Source organism: Tachypleus tridentatus, chromosome 6 (assembly GCF_004210375.1).
Source record: "Tachypleus tridentatus isolate NWPU-2018 chromosome 6, ASM421037v1, whole genome shotgun sequence".
NCBI classification, from domain to species: domain Eukaryota; kingdom Metazoa; phylum Arthropoda; class Merostomata; order Xiphosura; family Limulidae; genus Tachypleus; species Tachypleus tridentatus.
The window spans coordinates 25855449-25877837 of record NC_134830.1 but is presented as its reverse complement, the minus strand read 5'-3'; the positions used below and the strand labels follow the sequence as shown (position 1 = coordinate 25877837).

At 32.6% G+C, this 22389-nt stretch overlaps 1 protein-coding gene across 2 annotated transcripts in view; it reads right to left on the bottom strand.

Moving 5' to 3' along the window:
* LOC143252116 (potassium channel subfamily T member 2-like) overlaps positions 1 to 22389 on the bottom strand; it is a 136457-nt gene that overhangs the window by 25679 nt on the left and 88389 nt on the right. For both annotated transcript variants that reach the window (XM_076503785.1, XM_076503784.1), the window contains exons 7-18: positions 22177 to 22236; positions 21505 to 21579; positions 19409 to 19492; positions 17315 to 17409; positions 15943 to 16126; positions 13504 to 13668; positions 12645 to 12781; positions 11469 to 11532; positions 10000 to 10108; positions 8607 to 8715; positions 3437 to 3586; positions 2996 to 3243 (exon numbers count right to left, since the gene is read on the bottom strand). In XM_076503785.1, the coding sequence (XP_076359900.1) occupies positions 2996 to 3243; positions 3437 to 3586; positions 8607 to 8715; positions 10000 to 10108; positions 11469 to 11532; positions 12645 to 12781; positions 13504 to 13668; positions 15943 to 16126; positions 17315 to 17409; positions 19409 to 19492; positions 21505 to 21579; positions 22177 to 22236 (1480 nt within the window). The remainder of the gene's footprint in view (positions 1 to 2995; positions 3244 to 3436; positions 3587 to 8606; positions 8716 to 9999; positions 10109 to 11468; positions 11533 to 12644; positions 12782 to 13503; positions 13669 to 15942; positions 16127 to 17314; positions 17410 to 19408; positions 19493 to 21504; positions 21580 to 22176; positions 22237 to 22389) is intronic.

Sequence of the window (22389 nt, the reverse complement as noted above, 5' to 3'; positions counted from 1 at the left end):
AGGCTAATAACTCTTCCTTCATTTTAAAAGATCAAACGAATTCACAATAATCTAACTAAGAAAGTCAAATTTACCAGTTTCGTTACTCAACAAAATACCCTATAATTTAAAAGAAACCCTCTCAACGTGTTTCAACAAATTCTCAAGTATTACAAAAACAAAAGTACTCGTTGTTGAAAAGTGTTTATTTCCACCTCGCGATGAAGCCACTCCATTCAGTTAAGTTCCATACACACAAGTTAAATGTCAACCTAATTGACTGAAAAACTGAAATAATTTCCTATTTGTATCTAGACTGAGCTTCAATGATATTAATTCACAGTTAGTTCTGCTATCAAAATTTCCAGAAAGTTGCTATTGTAATTAGAAATTATAAGCGGTATATTATTCTTGTGTTTCTCACTAATGTTTAAACGTACATATTTTTTCAAAGTTTTCTTGTTACGTTTCCAATTTGTTCTTAATTTAAAAACTTCTTGTTTGGTGGCTAGACCACAAATTATAGAAAGGATTCCCTCTATTTCTTGTGCGTGAGTCAAAATAGATTTAAAACCAAACTTTCTATACTTTCCAATAGAACACAAAGAAGAATAATAGCACATACTTTACTAACGTTTCAAATTAAAAGAAAATTAACGTCTTGTATCTTCCGCTTACGTACAGAAGTGACAGACTTACAACGTAATTACTTTATATTCTTGGAAAACACTATAGTTTCAATTTGCAATTTCTCCACTAAAAATCAAGCAAAGGTAACATTATTTTACAATAAAACTATGCGTAATGCTTTCTTTTAACGAATGATACATTTTTGATGTTTGATTTTGAGTGCTAAACAGTTTTAAACTTTAATTGCTTCATTCAGTAAAAATCCCGGCATGATCAGGTGGTGAGGACATTCAACTCGTAATCTGAGGGTTAGGGGTTCAAATCCCCGTCATACCTAACATACCCGCCCTTTCAGCCATGAGGGCATTAAAATGTGACGGTCAATCCCACTATTCGTTGGTAAAAGAGTAGCCCAAGAGTTGGCGGTGGGTGGTGATAACTAGCTGCCTTCCCTCTAGTCTTACACTGCTAAATTAGGGACGGCTAGCGCAGATAGCTCTTGTGTAACCTTGCGCAAAACTCAAAAACAAAAACAACAACAATAAAGCGTTCGAAACACACCAGGCCAGTTTCGGAGAGTGAGAAAGGTTAAACTTAAAGATTTTTAAATAATCAGATATACAGGTTAATATATATTACAGTTATATAGAGTTTATCATTATGTTCGTTCTTGTACTTTCAAATTTTAAAAATGTGATTCAGTCACTTTGGGTTTGAAATCAGAACTAATTCTCAATCACACGCTTCTTTAGGAGGAAAACTTCCGATAAATAAACCATTTTGCGTTTGTATGTGTTTAATAGCAAAACCATATCGAGCTATCTGCTGTGTCAACGAAGGGATTTGAACTCCTGGTTTTAGCGTTGTAAATGCGTATACTTACTGCTGTCCCAACCCCCACCAAGGGCCATATTTGTTTATGAACAAGGAATTCATAGAATAATTTTGCAGAAAAAAAATTACTTAAATCTTTCTCGTTTCCATGGTATTGTATATCATATTAAAAACGTACAATTACATTAATAAGTAACACACAACGTTAGAAAAAGCTATACAATTGAAAACACTTTAAATATGGTCAATATATGACCACTAAAAAGTTGACACTATATACAGCATATTGAAATATATTTCGAAGTTGCAACGTCATCTCAGGAATGAGTTGTAAGACCTACTCGTATCTTATTTATAGGTGTTTTTGTATCTCAGAACGGCTGGTAAGGGTATTAACACTTAAGGACAACGTTTCGACCTTCCTAGGTCATCTTCAGGTTAATATGGTCGAAACGCTGTTTTCTCCTTATCAATAAAAGTGTTAATACCCATACCAGCGGCTCTGAGATACACTTTTATTTCAAGTGGGTTTCTCTTCATCAAGAATTGTAGGTGTTTTTGTTGTTGTTAAATATATCATATGATCTATATAAAAGTTTACAATTCCCGCATGAACATTTTAGGGAATGTCACCAACATTTTTGCATAAATACTTGCCAGACTTTCATCTGTATTTAATTTTTTTTAAAGTTCATATATTATTAATACATATTTATTATTTTAACATTATATCAAGTGCTAAGAAATAATACACCATTACAATTTAATCAGATGAAATCTGGACTGAGCATACGAAAATTATGTATAGATTCAAGCTATTTTTGTAAAAAAAATATTTTCAAATATTTAGTTTATATTAGATAAAATGATAAAGAAAATAGAAACAATACAAACAGTTATCTTTGGACATTTCAAAAACTTTGAAGAGTTTTATCAAAGATTGTAACAATCCAACGAGTCCCTGAGGGCTAATTAAACTTTTTCCATTAAAAGTAAAACATAAAATGGAATACGTCAACTAAAATGTGTTAATAATTATTAAAATATTAATAATATATCAATAATATTAAATTGTATCTCAATATTTTCGAATAAAACGCGAATAAACGTGCACTTCACTACACTACACGCTGAATATTAACTACACGGAATAAATGTTATTAAAATAACAATATATAAAGAGAATTTTACTCTATTACGTTCAGTGTGAAACTTATTTTTTCTAAAAACATTTTAAATCAATTCAATATAATATAGATGGATATATTAACTTATTATGTTCCTCATGACGTATATTGAACGTTAATAGCTATTACTAAAATTAAAAGTCATTAACTATTATAAAGTCGAAATATAGGCTCAGAACATTTTTCCGTTAATGAATGTGGCCAAAATATATTGATGATAAACTCACATTATATGTTGTGAACTAAGTTTGTTTGTTCAATATATATTTTCATAATGTATAGCTGGTTAGCTTAAAGAAAAATTGACGTAATTAACAGTATATTATGTCACAAGAGGTTAATTAATTAAATATTTAATTAAGAACCTGATTTTCTTCTCCCTTTTGTCTGATCTTCTGAATGATGACCTTGTAAAACTTTTTCCTTTTCTGAATTTTTAGACTTGACTTCTTCTCCAGAACAACTTGTTAGAAAGGCACTATTCTCCTCTTTAGTAATACTCATATAGAAACAAATATCAGACATTTTCAAAACATATGATGGACCTGGGTTCAACATTATAGGCCAAGTCCCTGCCAAGTCCGTCTGGATTCCAACCAAAGCCACACCAAACCTATTGGTCGAAAGACGGTTAGTATCAGTAGGATTAATTAAACAAAGATAATAAATTATTTATAAAAATAAACGATTCTGAACCACAAAATAAGGCTTGTTGGCAGCACGGCGATAAACAGAATTAGCTCTTTCGGCATTGTTATTTTAGCTTATCTTGCATTAATTTTGTGTAAAAGAAATACAAAACTCACTTTCGGTGTGCGTGAAAGGATGCGTAACTGAAGCTTTTTCCTTCGTACTCTCCAAAAAATCTGCTATCACCGAGGCGAATGTGGTAAATTTCATTCCCTGAGCACTTTCCGTACAGTTGCTGCCACTCTTCCGCTGAAGTCTGCCCTTCTCTGTTATTCAAACAAGTTTTATCAGCAAATAGATAACGTAAACTTTCCTATAAAGGTACAAACTAACGTTTACTACATGTTTCTAGATATGCTACAATATTCAATTAATTACTGTTGTTTGTTCTGTACATAGGTACTTAAATTATCTTCATGAAGAAATGATCAGATAAGTGAGAACGTTTTTATTACGTTCACTTTTTATTCTTTCGGTTTCTCCTTGTCCAGGATTATTGCTGAGCGACGGTTTTCACCGTATCTGGTACAATTTAGTAACAGCTGGTAGTGTTCGAACTGATAGAGTGGTTTTCACGTTTAAATTTCAGTATAACTTTAATACATTTTTAAAAGAATGTGTTTAAACCACTATATTAAAGCATTAAATCTTTAATGTTTACATGCTTCATGTAACACTGACGCGAAATTTGAGAAATTGCTGAAACAGGCGGATTTCTCCCTACAATAAACGTAGAATTTTATTATCTTTTAAAATGATTAATTTTCAGTTCAACGGTAAGTCGTAATGTTAGTCTTGAATATAAATTAAGAGTTGTATTTTTAACATAATGGAAAGTAAAATACATTTTTAGTTATCTACAGCAGACTAGCTTTGGTAATACGGTTACCATCATTAGGACTAGCGAATATAGGTTAAGCTGTAGGCGGCTGAAATATGTACTAAATATTTTAACTTTCATTCCGCCAAAAAAACGTAGCTTTTGGTTTTCACTCTGAATATATTCACACAGTGGGCTTGGAAATAAATTACTGACACTAATGTGGCATCTATTTGTTTATTTGGTTTAGAATGAAGCCACATTCTACTAGCTCCTGTGCCAACTTCGGGAAGTCGAACCACGTATTTTAGCATTGTAAGTCCGTACAATTATCGCTGTTCCTCCGGAGTCACTTTTGATGTTGTGTTCATGTTACATTTTGAATTCAGCGAGTTGGTTTTATAATTATAGAAATCATATCTATAAACAACTTCTCATAATTAAAGATTATAGAATTTCAATTTATTCCTCCTATTTGAGAATTTCCCCTCCCGTTGAATGAGTTTTAAAACTAAATATCATACAAATTCTAGACCTCTTCATTATTCAAACTTTATCACTTGTAACGGATTTACTGTTGCACATTTATATTAGTGCATACGATTGTTTCCTTGTAGTTTTCTTTTTGCATATGACGTATATTGTTGATTGGGTATTTCACTAGTCCCGCCTTTTCTCGAAATTTGTACAATGTTTGTGAAAGTAAGAATCAATAATACTTGTTTTACGAAAACGCTGGTGTTCTCCAACATTGTTGAAACTTCGAGAACCTCGCCTGATTGCTGCATAAAACCGAAGTCCTAGAAGAAGAAGATTATTTTTCTTCAGCTACAGTCAATATAGGGCCCGGCATGGCCAAGCGTGTTAAGGCGTTCGATTCGCAATCCGAGAGTCGCGGGTTCGTATCCCGGTCGCACCAAACATGCTCGCCCTCCCAGCCGTGGGGGCGTTATAATGTGACGGTCAATTACACTATTCGTTGGTAAAAGAGTAGCTCAAGAGTTGGCGGTGGGTGATGATGACTAGCTACCTTCCCTCTAGCCTTACACTGCTAACTTAGGGACGGCTAGCGCAGATAGCCCTCGAGTAGCTTTGCGCAAAATTAAAAAACAACAACAAAACAAACAGTCAGTATACTATTAGCCTCGGAAGCTACAATTGTAATTAACTTTGGACGTTAGTATTTCTACTAGGACACTATATACTTCTTTGATAAGACGTGAACTTGTAACTTGTATGAGTCAACCGAACTAGCAAGTTTAAGCGAGGTGTGACAGTATCAACTCAGAATATTCAATTCCAGACCAGATATAAAATCTGTAAGTTTGTAAAACTCTCATATATAAACCATCATTTTAATAACTATTAGAATAACCGTTATTATAAACTGTATTCTTTCTTTGTTTGTATATTAAAAACAATTGTGTTAAAAAGAAATTGTGCGTATTAATCTTATTGAGAAATAACACAAATTTAATACATATTAATAGTTAATTAATATCTAAATTTAAATTTTCGGTTATTTCAAATAGTAATACGTTTACACACGTAACATAATGAACGGAGACTCGTCCAAAATAAATTATTATACGTAACAAAATAAATTAGGGCTCGTCCGAGATAAATTGTAATTCGTAACATAATAAATTATGGCTTGTCCGGGATAAAGTATAATACGTAACATAATAAATTAGGTCTCGTCCGAGATAAATTGTAATTCGTAACATAATAAATTATGGCTTGTCCGGGATAAATTATAATACGTAACACAATAAATTAGGGCTTTTCCGGGATAAATTATAATACCTAAAAAGCTACTAATATCTTGGAAATACTAAAAAATGAATCTAATTTCGATTTATTATCTCATCCTTTATCAAACTCATCTGAACGTTTTGTCCTATTTCATGAAACCAAGCCTGGCCATTGGTTAGTACTCTGGATTGCAAGTATGGCGTTTTTGTTACTTGCTGTTACAATTCCACACCACCCCCCAAAAAAGCTCTGCCCTCTTTAATCCTGAGTACGTTATAATAGTGATGACCAAATTCCACAATTTAGTTTAACAACAGTAACGAAATGGTTGGAGATAAGTGTTTTTAAATAGACTCTAGTTTATAATTTCAAAATTAGGAACGGCTAACTCATGTAGCAGCTTTGCACAGAATTTGACAAACATAAAAATCCTAGAAAAAAATAACCCTCCAATCCAAAACAGTTGTTATGATAAAGCTAGAAAAATCTACAGGTACTATGAACAAAAAAATGTAATTTAACGAAGGTTTACAAGCTTCAAACCACATCTCAAAATTAGCAGCAATTTGTATGAGAAACAAAGCTAAAGAATCTGAAATCACTTTTATCGAGATTATCTAATACCTTTTCTGATAACGTTTAAATGGGCCTTTGGTCTTCTTAATCATGTGCAGTCGAAGGTTTGGGGAAACTGTGTAGAAATATGAGATCTAGGATTGGTTTTGTTTTTAAGTTTCGCGCAAAGCTGCTCGAGGGCTATCTGTGATAGCCTTCCCTAATTTTGAAGTGAAAGAGTAGAGGGAAGGCAGCTAGTCCTCCCACTTACAGCTAACTATTGGGCTACTATTTTACCAACGAATAGTGCGATTGATTGTAACATTATAACGCCCCCAAGACTGAAAGAGCAAGTATGTTTGGTGCGGCGGGGATTCGAACCCACGACTCTCAGATTGCGAGTCAAATGCCTAAACCACCTGGCCATGCCGAGCCGGTCTAGGATTGACTTCGCGCTCCTTTACAAAAGCTACATACATTTTATATATATATATAATTTTCCTAAAGTCTTTATAATTAAATAATCTTGCCTACCTTTGCACAATATTATTGGAAATGCTGTCGAGAACATCTGTTACAATGAAAGTGTCCAAATCACGATTGTGTATATTATAACTTTTTTGTTTTTTGATTTATTGATTTATAAATATTCTTAGTCAGTTTGCTCTACAATTTTCTTCGTTAAAGTATTTTACTTTTCATTTATTTTCATTCACTTAATTTTGACCAGTTGTTATAATTAATTGCTACTAAAAAGAACGTAAAAAATAAATATTCCGAAAGGAACTAAAAACAAAGTTGTTTGTTTTGAATTTCGCACAAAGCTGAGAGGTGACTACGTGCACTAGCTGTCGCTAATTAGCAATGTATGGCTAGAGAGAAAACAGTATCACCAACTTTGAGTTACTCTTTTACGAACCCATAATGGGAGTGAAGGTGACGTTATAATGCCTCCCACAGCTTAAAGAGCAAGCAAATTTGGTGTGATGGAGATTCGAGCCCGCGACCTTCATATTACGGGTCGAGCGCTCTAACTACCTTACCATGCTAGGCTTAGTGAAAAGAAAGTGGAAAATTAAAGATTATTTTTAGTGTATAAGAATATGCTTGCTGTGAAGCCCACAATGACCGATTTGCAATGCACTTAAAGAGGCCATCAAACCAATAATTTCTGTTGTTTTAACCTCTCAAGGTAACCGTAGAGCCACCGAAGGGCAGTATAAAGGAAGAAATGTAAGGTCATTAGTTACGTTTTACAACAATAAAGCTCATCAAATACATACTCTGCAAGAAAGGATGAAATAACATAACTTTAACGCTCACATGTTTGTGAGATTGTCCTGTAAATATTTCGAAAAAGCCTCATCCATAATGCCGTTTAGGTGCAAAACTTGAAGTTGTACTTAAAAATTTATTACACTTGTCGCGAAATACCTAAGGGATTCATATTTTTATTGTACTTTAAATCAAACAATCTAATATATTGAATATTAGATTTTACAATGAATTATATGTGGATGGCACCTGAACGCGCAGAGTTATTTATGAAGTACTTGTCATCCTTTTAAGAAAAACAAAATACAAAACTTATGAATACATCATGTATAAGAGATTTTGATATTTATACAGGAACGCTAAAAATGAAAATCGGAAAGTGGCACCGCAGACCAGGGCAATGATGACATACTAAATACATTATACGAGACATTCGCATTTTATTTTAACTACCACCGACATCAAAGCTGTATCTATATTCATGGATATATAAAACAGTGAAAATATGGCTTACTTTAAGGCTGACGAGACATACGTTTTTGTTATTTTAGTACGAGCTAATACCTATTTGGAACTTGTTCAAGAAATACCTGGATAATCGAATCTGACAAAAAGATAACCCCACCCTTTAATATAATCAAAAACAAATGATGGAAAGTTTATTAATAAACTTTAAACATGAAACATTTGTACTTTATGAGGAGAAAAAAAGGTGAGTTTCATAAAGGGTATAACAAAACTAGACAAACATAAAAATCTACCAATGCCAGCATTTCTTACGTTTGTAAGAAAGCCTAAGTACTAACTTCTTTCACGTGCATATTTCTTAGTAATCGATTTCATCAAGGATATCTTTTTAAACGGAAGAAAAATCTACTTACTGACCACGAGAGGTATGAAGGAGAAGAGTTACAAGAGTTGATGTCCCTGGACACAAACAGTTATTGGCCAATAAAGCATACTTAAATTCATCTTCACAAACCACGTGTTCTGTATAGAAAATCAGAATTGTCATAGATGCTATTATTTATATGGCTATTACTTTATAGTACCGTAGTATTATTATTTATATGGTTATTACTGTATAGTACTGTAGTATTATTATTTATATGGTTATTACTTTATAGTACTGTAGTATTATTATTTATATGGTTATTACTTTATAGTACTGTAGTATTATTATTTATATGGTTATTACTTTATAGTACTGTAGTATTATTATTTATATGGTTATTACTTTATAGTACTGTAGTATTATTATTTATATGGTTATTACTTTATAGTACTTTAGTATTATTATTTACTCCAACGAATCATTTTTTATTCATGTTCTCTTTATAGCATTTGTAACACTAAAAATACACATTTCCGTGTTTTCTATAACTATTTTGACCATCTATATGTTTACTATTAAATGGGATGAAAGACTCTTTAGGCTGGTACTGACATGTACTAAGATACTACATTCGTAGGATCAAAATAGCGTTAGTTTTGGGAGCAATAGCAATATGTGAAAATGTTGACAACATTTGAAGTAGACGTAATCTTGCAGTGTTGAAACACTATTTTATTATATAAGAATATAATCACGTGAGTAAGAAAGGATGTTAATGCTAACCGTAATCTTTATATTTCACCAAATTTGTATAATGACACAATATAACACACACGCCGCCTAAAATACCGACACTATTAGATTACAATTACATTGTTTTAAATACAGGCACTATCAATTTATTATAGAGTCAGTAAGACGTTACAGACACTCTGGTTTACTTTAAATATGTTCGTTATGATATACATTTATTCTAACTTGCTTAAACCAAGTCACTATAATGGCGCAATAGCTTTGTCTAATTTGAGTACAGACACTAATTTGCATCAATGCTTCGTAACATAGGTAATAGTTAGTTTAACTACTATCAAACTTAGATTACATTTAAGAGAAAATAATATTATCTTTTATCATACAGAAAATTTAATTTATGTGGAACCATTAAAATGTTTAAACTTTATAAAAAGACAAATATCAGTTTTAAAATTCGAAGTTAACATAGTCAACTGACATTTCTTTCATATAACAGTTGATATTATTAGCTCGTTAGTAACGTGCTCTACAGAAAGTCTAAATTTAATGATCTACATGGCAAAATACCGTGTTGACTTTCATTATCAAAATCCTTTGTTGTAAGTTTATCCAACGAAATATCGTTTGCTTTAAAGTTTTTTTTCCTGTCCAAGCTAGCTTACAAATGCACGGTGTTCGTAACTAACCTGCAAAGGCTACATGTACTTTATTTTCTGGACGGAAGATCTGGACATACTGCGGAACATTAGGAGCAAAGTCCCTGACGGCCCAGGACCTGAGAATAGTATGCTGATCCTAGTTAGAAATGAAATTTATGAGGGCACTTTAGCACAACGGAAATTCTTATGCTGAATATTATAATGCCAAGAAGCTATTTTACAAAACAAATCTGCCTTTCTTTTAAACCATTAATCTAAAAAATTGTAATTTTTAAACATTTTTAGATAAGTAATTTTATGAATATGATATAAGGATTCTGCTTAAAATAACCAACACTAGGAAAAACTATTGTTATAGTTAATCGCCTTCAGTTAGTTGTCATAGAAATAAAGAATAAAAATAATTAGTCATATTTTCTGAAACGGGACGATCTCATATAGTTTTGTTTCTGTTGTTGCCTTGTAACCATGATTAGATCTAACAAATTATTTTGACGTTTTACTTATGCGAAGGGTTACAGGAAGATTGGAAACAAGTCGACCATAGATCACTGTTGTAAATTTGTTTAAATTTTTGCTGACAACTGAACCATAAAGCACAAGACAAGCAGGCAGCCATTATTTGTCGAATCTGATTCGCAAGAAACAGACTGATACTTATTCCAGGAGTGAATAAAATGTCCTCAACTACAAATGAAAGTCAAAATGGTTATAAACAGGCATAATAAGGTCACTCTGTGTGTCAACGCGAAAGGAGTATATTTCACCTATACACGGGCGCAAAAAAAGTTTAACTACAATAGTGTGCTGGATAGTATTTTCTGGACCAATGAGATGTGGGTCAAAATCCTGTTTTATAGATAAGTTTCGCTTCATCTTGATGTTGTTTGGATTGAATCTTGACGAAGATATCAACTAAGAGTCCTTACTGAAAATTCATATTTTAAAAACACTGATTTTACGTATATACGACTATATCAGGATATCACTGTTATTCACCATATCTTATGTAGATACAAAAAAAAAACATGAATTGTAAAAATGTAAAACGACATCGCATAAATGTTAATTTACGGGCAAATGTTGAAAAGACCAAACATTTACATTAGATATTATATGATTAGTCTTCAAATACTTGATTTGTATAAAAAACACCTGACTAGATAAACACTCACCCAAACTCTCAGAAAAGACTCAAAAGCTTAAATATCTCACTCGAGGACATTCGATTAGCCAGAATGATCGAAGATCTAAACTGAGCAAATCCCGATCAATTGGATCACGCAACAGATTTCCTACATGAAAACTCGGGATCGAGTCGTAGTTGTTATTAGCATAGAAATATTTCTCGACACGACTTTTCTGAAGAGGGAAGCATGTTCTCAGTTGCATAACTAAAAGTCTATCACCTGTTACGAAACTTATATCACAATCTAAGTTTATCTAAGCAGTTCTGCACTGAATAACAAGAAAACATAACATGAAACGTAACATACCGCTGCGTTTCTATCGGCATAGTTTCTTCCAGTTAACATAAAACAAGCTTCTGCTGCATTCATCCTGAAATATATAAGAAATGGCATTATTATACGATGCATTAGTAACCAGCAAAATGTAGTGACTTAATGGGAAATATGTATTTTATATCTGTGTATGGAACGTAAAAGAGTTGAATATGTGTTGTACCGTAGTGTAATTTACTTTGCAATAAATACATGGAAGCCTTCAACAAAAGTCTTTAAATACAATTTAGTTGGCCTTGTAAGTTGTTCCTAAAGAAATACATTTTGTGGAACATAACTTTCAAACGAAGCATTTATCATCATTTCATCGAATCTGGTTTTATCGGAAAAAATAATCGTTTTCTAAGATCATTATTTGCAAATATATTAGTGGGAGAGTCATAAGTAGCCTCCCATAATTTATCTGTGCTACAAAAGCTGGCCATTAAAATCTTTAATATTGGGTTGAGGAATAATTCGTGAGCGTTTTTCAAGTTCAAAAATATAGTCATAAATGAAACGCTTTCGTAAAATATTTCATGTCATTTGGTAGATAATTTTTTGCTCTAATAGATGATGTGTTTGATTTTCATATGTCTTTAATTTTTGCTTTCATTTTCAGCTCATTAAATGGAATGTCAAGTGGACAAAATCGAGCATTTTCGACACCATCTGCTTTTCGCATTTAATTTATTGCAATTTCGTTTCAAACAATGCATACTATATACCTAGGTATTACATGAAATAAAGTATCATAATAAATGTTTTGGGTGTAATGTGTTCATGCATTGAAGTATTGTATAGTCTTGCATGTAATGCTTGAATGAAATTATTTAAAAACGCTCACGAATTATTCCTCAACCTAATATATAAGAATTACTACTATTCATCATTATTTTTCATATAAGCTATTCATAATTTTGAACTAATAGACTAATAGAAAGGAAAACAGTCAACAGCACCCACTGTCAGCTCTTTAGCTTCTCTGCTAGAATAACGATATTTAACTGTTACTTCCATAACGATCTATGACATGTAACTACTGAAAGTGATGATTTATGCGGCAACGGAACACAAACCATGGATTTGTAGCTCATTACTTCTGCTTGTAAATAGTATGTCACGTTCATCCATTTGCATATAAAGCAGTTGACAGGTTCAGTGTCTCACCTGGCTCGAGTTAGATCGGCGTCCTTCAGCGCCGACCCCTGGATATAGATCACTCTTTGGGCCCACATGGGAACTTGTAAGATCATTTTGGTCGTCGCATCTGGCTCACATGGTGACAGGAGTACTACAAAGTAATCCTAGAAAACATTTAAAAATTGGTTCACTAGCAAGAAACTAAAAGTTGAATTCATTTATCACAGTGATAATAACCTCCGAATAAAAAGTTATAAACTAATCAAATTTAATCACTAAAGACCTTAAACATTATAGTATATTCTACGTAATATTACCTAAAATATACATTTCAAGTTTAAGATAACCTATGTAAATGTGGAACGGTCAATCTTCAATATTACAGAACAAAGAATACTTTGTGTGTTAACGTTAATATCGTAATACTTGTTTGTACAGAAGTCATTTGCTTAAAACGCCTGGAATTGAAAATCTGTTGAAAATAAATCTAAAGAATTATGCGTGCAAGACAAATCTGATCAAATTATATCGGATTGTTTTGTTTGTTTGTTTTATTTTTGAATTTCACGTAAAGCTACTCGAGGGCTATCTGCGCTAGCCGCCCCTAATTTTGCTGTGTAAGACTAGAGGTAGGGCAGCTAGTCATCACCACCCACTGCCAACTCTTGGGCTACTCTTTTGTCAACGAATAGTGGGATTGACCGTCACATTATAATGTCTCACGGCTAAAAGGGCGAGCATGTTTGGTGCGACAGGGATTCGAATCTGCGATCCTAAGATTACGAGTCGAGCGCCTTAACCACCTGGCCAAGCCGGGCCAATTACATCGGAAGTGTCAGTATTGACCGTTAGAGCATTTTCTCTTTACATTATCAGAGTTACTTACCTGCAAAAGAGGGTGAGCATAGAACTCGTTCAAGAAGTCCATGATAGTATCTGTTCTGAGAGTTGTGCTACACACAACAACGTGTCTCTCGTTCTGAGCACGATGCATACTGTAGGTTCCGCCAAGTTTCTGACGTTCCATCCACGTGTAGGCTAGTTGTTCGAACTATTAAGAAATAATATCAAAATACAATATTGTTTCGTACTGAAAATAAAATACGTTTAACTCGATAACACTACTAACTATGTTTTGTTTTTTTTCATAACCAGAAAACGTGGCCTTATTTACTCAGCAATAAGTTCGCAGGCTCATAGCTCTGAAGTTCGGGTTTCGATATATGTGATGGGCATGGCACAGGTAGTTCATTGTGTAGCCTTGTTAGTTAAGTATTATAAAAAAAAGTAATAATATCATAGCTGAATATATGTTCTATTTAAAATGTGTTTTTCCATAAAATAACAATATATATTTTATATTGCCGAAAGTCTCCATTTTCAAATTATATGGCAATTTATTTATCGTTTTTTTCCGTATGTTTCAATGCTCATTTCTGTAGGTATTACCCATATGGATAATTAAATACAAGAAACTGTTAAGCGCATGTTTTAAAACTCTGAAATAAAATGCCTAGCAAAAAATTAATTTTTGGAGTCCATTTCATGATATCAATAGAATAAAACAATTCAGAAACGCACAATTAAGCAAAGCGTGAACATTATATCATACCGATTAAATGATATCCAGAACTCACCAAAACCTCAGTGCTTAAACGCCATATCTAGCTAAGAATATTGAATATTTAGCTAAGAAGCTAAATAATTAATTAAGTGATGTAAAACTTTTTATTTTTTCGAAGATAATATATATATATACGTAAGTTGCTAAAAATGATACGTGGAAAAAAACAAGTGAACCGTGCTTCATTGCTTTTATTATAATATATATATATTATAAGTTGCTTATAAATGATACGTGGAAAAAACCAAGTGAACCGTGCTTCATTGCTTTTATCATATCTTACATTCCAGATGAAATAGGTTCAACAGACCCAAAGACATTGCGTGCAAACCTTATAAATTCCCTGTACCTTTTTTCCTTTCGGCTGATTTTAATACCAAAGTGACGTTAGCCTCAGAGCATTGAAACCCAGTAACAGAAACTAAAATTAAAAAGCTCTCGTATTACTTTTCAGTTTAACTCCATAACTTCAACCACATCTAACGGTACAATTGAATTCAATACCTTGTTAACTCGTATACACGATGTTTTAACTTCAGTTATAACAGTTTATAATATTTAAGTAGCACAACGTGGTATTCTCAAATCTATTTATTATACGTTACACCATCAAAAACAATTACGTCACAACACTTGTAAATTCTATAAAATCAAAACATTTTATTTTGTAATATTTCAATCGTGTAGATCATAAAAAAACATCTGATGTCTTAATATTTTCTTCGACCTGGTGATATGTTAAAACAAAAGTCTTAACATTCATGACATACTGTCGTTGAAATGCTTAACTGAAGCATATTATGAAAACATGGTGATTTTTTTTTAGATTTTTCATGTGAGTTATTCATTAACTTTCTATTACATAAAACAGATTGGACTTTCCCGGAATAAATGAACATCAAATGAAACTGTTTCAGAACTGAGTAAACACCGTAAGCAAAATTATGCTTTTACAGATAGAATCTTAAACTCAAATTTAAAGTTTTTACTTTGACACAAGCCTGAAAAGTAACTTATATGTTCTCTAGTGTACAACACTACAAAGACCTGTCTAAAAGCAATCAATACCTTTCTATGTAAAATTCATAAGAGGTTTTCTCGCCAAAAGAGTCATATGATGCATAAGCAATTAAGGACTTAAGTGGTCTTGTAACTTTTTAATGTAGAAACGAATGAACTATATCACAATGTGTTTGATACTAGTGATGTTTATGTGGTGAATGTTCACTGAGAGTACTCGCATTCTTTGTTCAATTTATTGTAGTTTTTGATAACTTCATTTTCATATAATCAAATCTAGTTATAATTGAATGAAAAACTCAACAGCAAGTGAAGTGATTATTATGAAAAAAAAGGATATTTATAAGTCACGAGCTTCATGAATATGATATTTTTTTCTGAATAAACAATACATGATTTTTGCAATCATTTACGCATTTACCAACTGTGTATGTGTTTATAAAACGAAGTTTAAATTTGTTTTACATAAGGCCTGAAATACTTTAACTTTAGAAAATCAAGCTGTTATTATACTTCCAAAATAAATAAGAAGAAAAACAGTTTTTTTCTAACACTTGCGAAACATTTAAACTTTGAAATGCTTGTAACTCTATAAGATTGAAACTTAAATTCTTCTGAACGGGACTAAATATAGCAAAATAGTGCGCATGTGCACTTTTGTAATATATATATATTACATACCTGTGTCGGTAAGACAATTAAAGCAACACAAATCATCACCACCATGAACAGTTGAGAAGGAAAACAGTCAGGTCTATAATCTCCATACCCTACCGTAGAGAAAGTAACCACAACAAAATACAGACTTTCAAACAAGTTAACATGGAGACTTCCAGCCCTTTGGAAGTGTTGATAACCACAGACGCTAAAAAACAACAAGAGAAAAACATTCATTTAGGGTTTTGTTTTTCAAGAAAACAAAAATATACCTGCTTCCTTTAAAATTATTACCACTTTAGGTAACCATGATAGATTGTATATTGTACTATGAAAGTTACTTTATATGTGTACATAAAAATAAATATATTAATTTGACTCTGAACTACTATCTTCTGTTTTAGTATATATTTTGTTACAGTTCATCTCTCCAAAGGATAAAGTAACCAAAGTAAAGGAGAGCAAAGTAACCAAAGAGCCTGATTTAATTAGATAGATAAATATGCTTAAAATGCCTATCATAAAATAAGACTAAAAATTTAAGTGAAAAAACACGTTATTTTGTGATTATAGATGTATGAAGCTAGTCTCTGCTTACACTGATCACAGAAGAAGCTCATAGCGTCTGAGGTACTTAAACAATCGTGGTATTGTGTGGTATTTCTGTTTACTTTTACCTTATAAAGTTAATAGGTAACTCAAGCATCATAGACATTATTTAGAAGTCACTACTATAAGAAGCTTAGTGTTGCTTTTTAATTTGTCCTTATCTGGGATTAGTGATGACGTACGGGATTACTCGAAACCAGTCTGGTGAAAAGTAGCTAATCAAATGATTTTCTAGGTTTCTTGGCTGTAAATGTGGCCTAGTGGTTAACGTACAGAACTGGTTTTTTTCAAGATTTCTAGTTTGAAACGACTTGCTACTAAATATGCTCCGATTTTTGGTATACGGGAAAGTTATAAAAGTGAACATCAGTACCACAAGTTTGTTAAAAATAGTTGCTTATGCTATTGGGTGCTGTCAACTGGGTGTGTTTTCTTTGCTCTAAAGCTGATAATTATAGTCCACTGAGCCTAAACTATGGTTAACTGACTTGGCTAACAAGTCCATTGTGTTTAAAAGTAAGTAAACAAACAAACTAGGTTTCCTGCGTCTTGACAAATCATTTTTATAATGAAACAAAAAAATAAGATCGGTTTCGTTAGCTAACGCATGTTAATACTTTTATTGAAACCAAAAATAATGTCATCGTTCTCACACGTATAAAAAGACAAAGACGACTCTTTTACTTCAATTAATTATCAGATAATTCAATGTCAATTTCTGTTGAGTGCGACACATGTGTCTGATTCCAAAATTACATCAGTTTCTAAACTTAACGATCAACCTCACCTTGTAAAAATCAAACAGAGAAGAGTAACCGATAAAACCATCAAACGCTGAGACAACGCCGACTGGGATCTCTGCAGAGCACGATGTAAATCATTCTGAAATATTAGAAACATAAAACAAAACAAAACATGAAAGTGTTCACGAAATAGGACTCCAGTATTGTTTAGGTGGCTTCTACTATCTTGTTGAATAAAGTTCTGTGTGCTGATTCTAAATTGAATGATAACCTTTAAACCAGTTAGATTGTGTTTTAAACTCTTAAAAGTTTCATAAACCCAAATAAACCAAAATGTGTTGCCTAAAATACATTAGTGTGTTATCCAAATAATGTCTTCCATTTCTGATTAAACATCAGGTGAGAATTTAAAAAAAAAATGTCATGGGAGTCACACGACAACTTTGAACTTTACGTTTCAACAAGAATAATCTACGATCACAGTCAGCAAACCTAAGGACCCCGATAAATATAATATATTTAACACAGAAGTTGCTTGTTGGTGAAACAAATTGCACGACAACTGTAGTAAAGGTCTTGTGGTCGCTACGTCCAAGGTATTCAAATACAAAGAAGAAAATATTTTGTATGTCCTCAAGAAATTGTATTTATAATTAAACTCTGTTAATTTTTCTGCATACATATCTGTAAATAAATATATATATATATATGTGTGTGTGTATAGAGATAGAGAAATAGAGGTAGAAAATTATGTTATGAAACTATGAGATAATGGAATTTCTCCTTCCACTGCTTGCATTTTATCATTATGTTATGAAACTATGAGATAATGGAATTTCTCCTTCCACTGCTTGCATTTTATCACAAAATACACATTATTTACAAACACTTTACCATGTGTAGTGGTGAAAATGACCTAAACATTGTTAGTATTACTCGGAAAATGTGCGGTTTACTTTATTTCAAAACGTGTGCTTCTTTCTGAGCATTAAAATGCATTTAAATTGGCTTTTACTTTTTATGAGGCCCACAGTTCGCTATCCTTGGAATAGTTTTAGTTTATTCTGATCAGATATATCCACATTAGAACCAGAGACGTAACTAGGGTTTACAGCGCCCGGGGACAAAGTCAGTTTTCGTGCCCCCTCGTGACAAAATATAACCCATAATTTCTAATTATGTGACATCAATTTGGCGCCCCATCCCCGATGCTGCGCCCGGGCACAGATGTACCCCCTTGATCCCCTCTAGCTACGCCACTGATTAGAACCTGCTTGTCATAACAATGTTCGTAAAACTAATACTTAAAAGCACTTCGATCTTTCTTATTTTTACCATTTTAGTTGCTTTACCAGTGATATGAAAGTACGTGATCTAAGACACAAACACAACAACCCTTCTCCTGATTTCAATATGAATGTTTCATTCAGTGCCTTAATATCCATGACCAGAATTAAAGCTTTTATTATTAAAACTGTGAAGACACATACAGTGACTGCAGATTGAGTGATCACATAAGTGGTTCTTATTGTTATGGGACAATTTTCTTTACTTAATGAAGCAATAGTTACCAGTAACTTACATACCTATCAATTAGCCATTAAAAACATTAAACTTTTTACCGTACTCCGCCTTCAGGAAGCAACTAATCACTTCTAATTATAATTTGTTCACGCGAAGCAAACTTTCGATATTTTGCATTTTTTAAGAATGTATTTTAAGACTATAAGATAAGGAAAATGGCTAAGGCACATTTTAATGTAGATAGATTTTCTCACAATCCTTTTAGTGCATTTTTGGTTTTCAAGTCGGATTTACATGAAAAATAACAATCTTTTTGTGTACCCTGAAAGCTTGCATTCCACACCAGAACTCACAATCTACGCTCGATCAGTGGTAGCTAAAATAACTGAAATACTGCAAACGATATATGATTACAATAAAGTAGCTATATTGCAGTTATGTAAAACCGCTTACGCTGGCTTAGAATTACGCATAAGATTATTATAATAATTAGGTTTTTCGGCCTGAAACACCTACTCTTTTAAGCCAGCCTGGGAACGTTTACACATCTACGATGAAGTATGCTAACTACGTTAATAAACTTGACATATTTTCACATATTGTTTAATACTTACAAACATGTTTTCAAGCGCGTACTTAGCAAGCCAACAATTGAGAAATACTGGTATGAACAAATTACGTAGTGGAGGCCAGAAAATCTGAAAAGCAAGCAATACAAATCTAAATTATAATTATTTGAGCATGTGCAGACGTATATTGAAATATATACATGATGTTTTGTTTTTTTTAAATAATACGTAAATATGTTTGTTTCACAACACGTTCATTAGATGTCGCAATGGATAAGACAGAATATTACAAAATACTTTTAAATATTAGATTTAAATAAACATTGGACTGAAGAAGATATTTGAAAGTTCAAAACTTGAAATCACATACGTTTGATGCTATACTCTAACAAAGAATTTCATATTTAATTTAGATTACCTTGTATTTTTACCTGCTATTAACTGTTAACATATTAGCCGTCAAATACTATTTAACACACATTACAAGAACTACGTTAATCTAATGAAATTATTCATGCCATAATTTATTACCTGTATTGATTGTAAACAAGGAAGTGTACAAAGATATATTCTTGGGTGTGCTTTCTTATAGCAAAACCACATTGGGCGCTCTGCTGAGTCCACCGAGGCGAATCAAACCTCTGATTTTAGCGTTGTAAATACGTAAACTTACCGCTGAACCAGACGGAACAATATGTTTGTGAAATATTGTAATAGACCACGTATAAAACTGTTTCTTCACCTAGTAAGACTAATTTGTATTACACTTTTTTTGTTTTAAGCCATATCGTCTTCTGTTTCGTCATAACAGCTGATGTCCAGTTACTCGGTAGAGGACAAACAAGCCTATAAAGGTAGGATGCGCAAATCTAAATTAAAATTTGTTGTGTTTTGTTTTTGAATTTCGCAAACAGCTACTCGAGGGCTATCTGTGCTAGCCGTCCCTAATTTAGCAGTGTAAGACTAGAGGAAAGGCAGCTAGTCATCACTACCCACCGCCAACTCTTTTACCAACGAATAGTGGGATTGACCGTCACATTACAACGCCCCCACGGCTGAAAGAGCGAGCATGTTTGGCGCGACGGGGATGCGAACCCGCGACCCTCAGATTACGAGTCGCACGCCTTAACGCGCTTGGCCATGCCAGGCCCAAAATTTGTTGTGCTTTGGTGTGAATCGCGCAAAGTTACACGAGGGCTATCTGCGTTATCCATCCCTAATTTAGCAGTGTAAGACTAAAGGGAAAGCAGCTAGTCATCACCACCCATCGCCAACTCTGGGGATATTATTTTACCAACAAATAGTGGGATTGATCGTAAAATTAACACGCCCCCACGGCTGAAAGGACGAGCATGTTTGGTGTGACGAGGATTCGAATCCACGACCCTCGGATTACGAATCGAGTGCCTTAACCACTTGGCCATGCAGGGCCTCTTTGTGTTGGCACAGACGAATATTTACACATACATTCATTTTTAAAGCCTGTCTTTAATATAAAAATAATTATAAAACCTTCAAAAACAGATTAAAAAGTATCAGAAACAGCTTTTCTAGACACCTTAGAGTAATCGTAACATGGAATCGTGGAAACAAATATAAAAATAAATTTATTTTTCTTTCATTTGTTTAACGACTGTGTGAAAGCTGTAACTCGTATTCACTTCAAAGAATGACATTATTAAAAATAATCCAAACAAAAGCGTGAATTATTAAGATGAAAGCGATTTTCTACGAGACTTTTAAAAAAAATTATAAAAATCGTGTTTGTTTGATAATTCCGTGGAACTAAGATGGTTCCAAAATAATGAGATCTCATTAAGTTTGGTTTGAAACGTGTTGACGCTCAGTACGCTCTGTGCTAATAGTTACGTAAATTATCGACTACTTCTTCTGTTTGATATCTCACAAATTACTTGCTGTTTGATTTTTCTCAATAAAAGCAACCTTTAATTGAAATGTTCTTTTTCTTTAGACGTTGTTACAGTTGAAAGAAAACGTTGTAGATTTGACGTGGAAGAATAGTAATTAGATTACAATAAAGTTTATTTTCCACTTACAAAATCGAACTAGTTAGTTTAAGAGGAAGGTATTTAATTTTCGTAGTAAACAGTAAAAATTTTAAAACAAAGAGTGCCACTTACCGTGATGATGAAGGGTACGTTGTTTACCAATTCCAAAATTAAAGTGAAGGACATTAGTTGTTGCCAGATGTTGCCCTGTAAAACATGGTCTTTTATTTTAGTAACTCGTAAGAAAATGGTAGGAATAAAGTAATTCTATATCCATTTTAGTTTGATGTGTAAGGTAGGAAGTGTAATAAATCGATATTAGGAAAAACTGATAACCAAGGTTCATTATGCTCGTTGCCCATTAGTTTTGTTAACTATGGCTTTAGGTAATAAACTAATAATTCTAACCTTCGAATGTGTTTTTTTTCAAATTATGTACGTCTTACTATGGTAACCTTATAATGCACCTAAAATCACACAGAATAGCAAGCATTATACACAAGAGTCAATGCAATAACCATTTCAGTATACACTTGGCAGTGCGAAAATGTTAAATTTCCAACATGTAATCTTAACCTTCATTCTACTTGACGAATTACTTCTGCATCACTCCATTGAACAACTCGAATAAGAGACTTGGTAATAGAAAACGTTCTTCTATTGCCATATAACGTTACGTGAGTTTAAAATAAGACAAAATAATATTTATTCAGTTATATTAAAATTACTAAAAATTTAAACTTTCAATTACAGAGCGTTACAAATTTAGTGAAGAACTAATCAAAAGAACATAATAAAAATCACCTTATATCCTAAATACGCTAACAATAAGGCCTCTAAGAAGCATATCACCGACAGAGTAACCTAAAAAAAAATAGAATATGTAAGCTGTAAAGTTATTACAAAACAAAAGTTGTGTCTTATACAAGGTAAATACACATATAAAAGTCACACAGACAATATAAAAAGCAAGAATCAGAAGTAAAACAGTTTAACAAAATATGAATAACTTCCCCT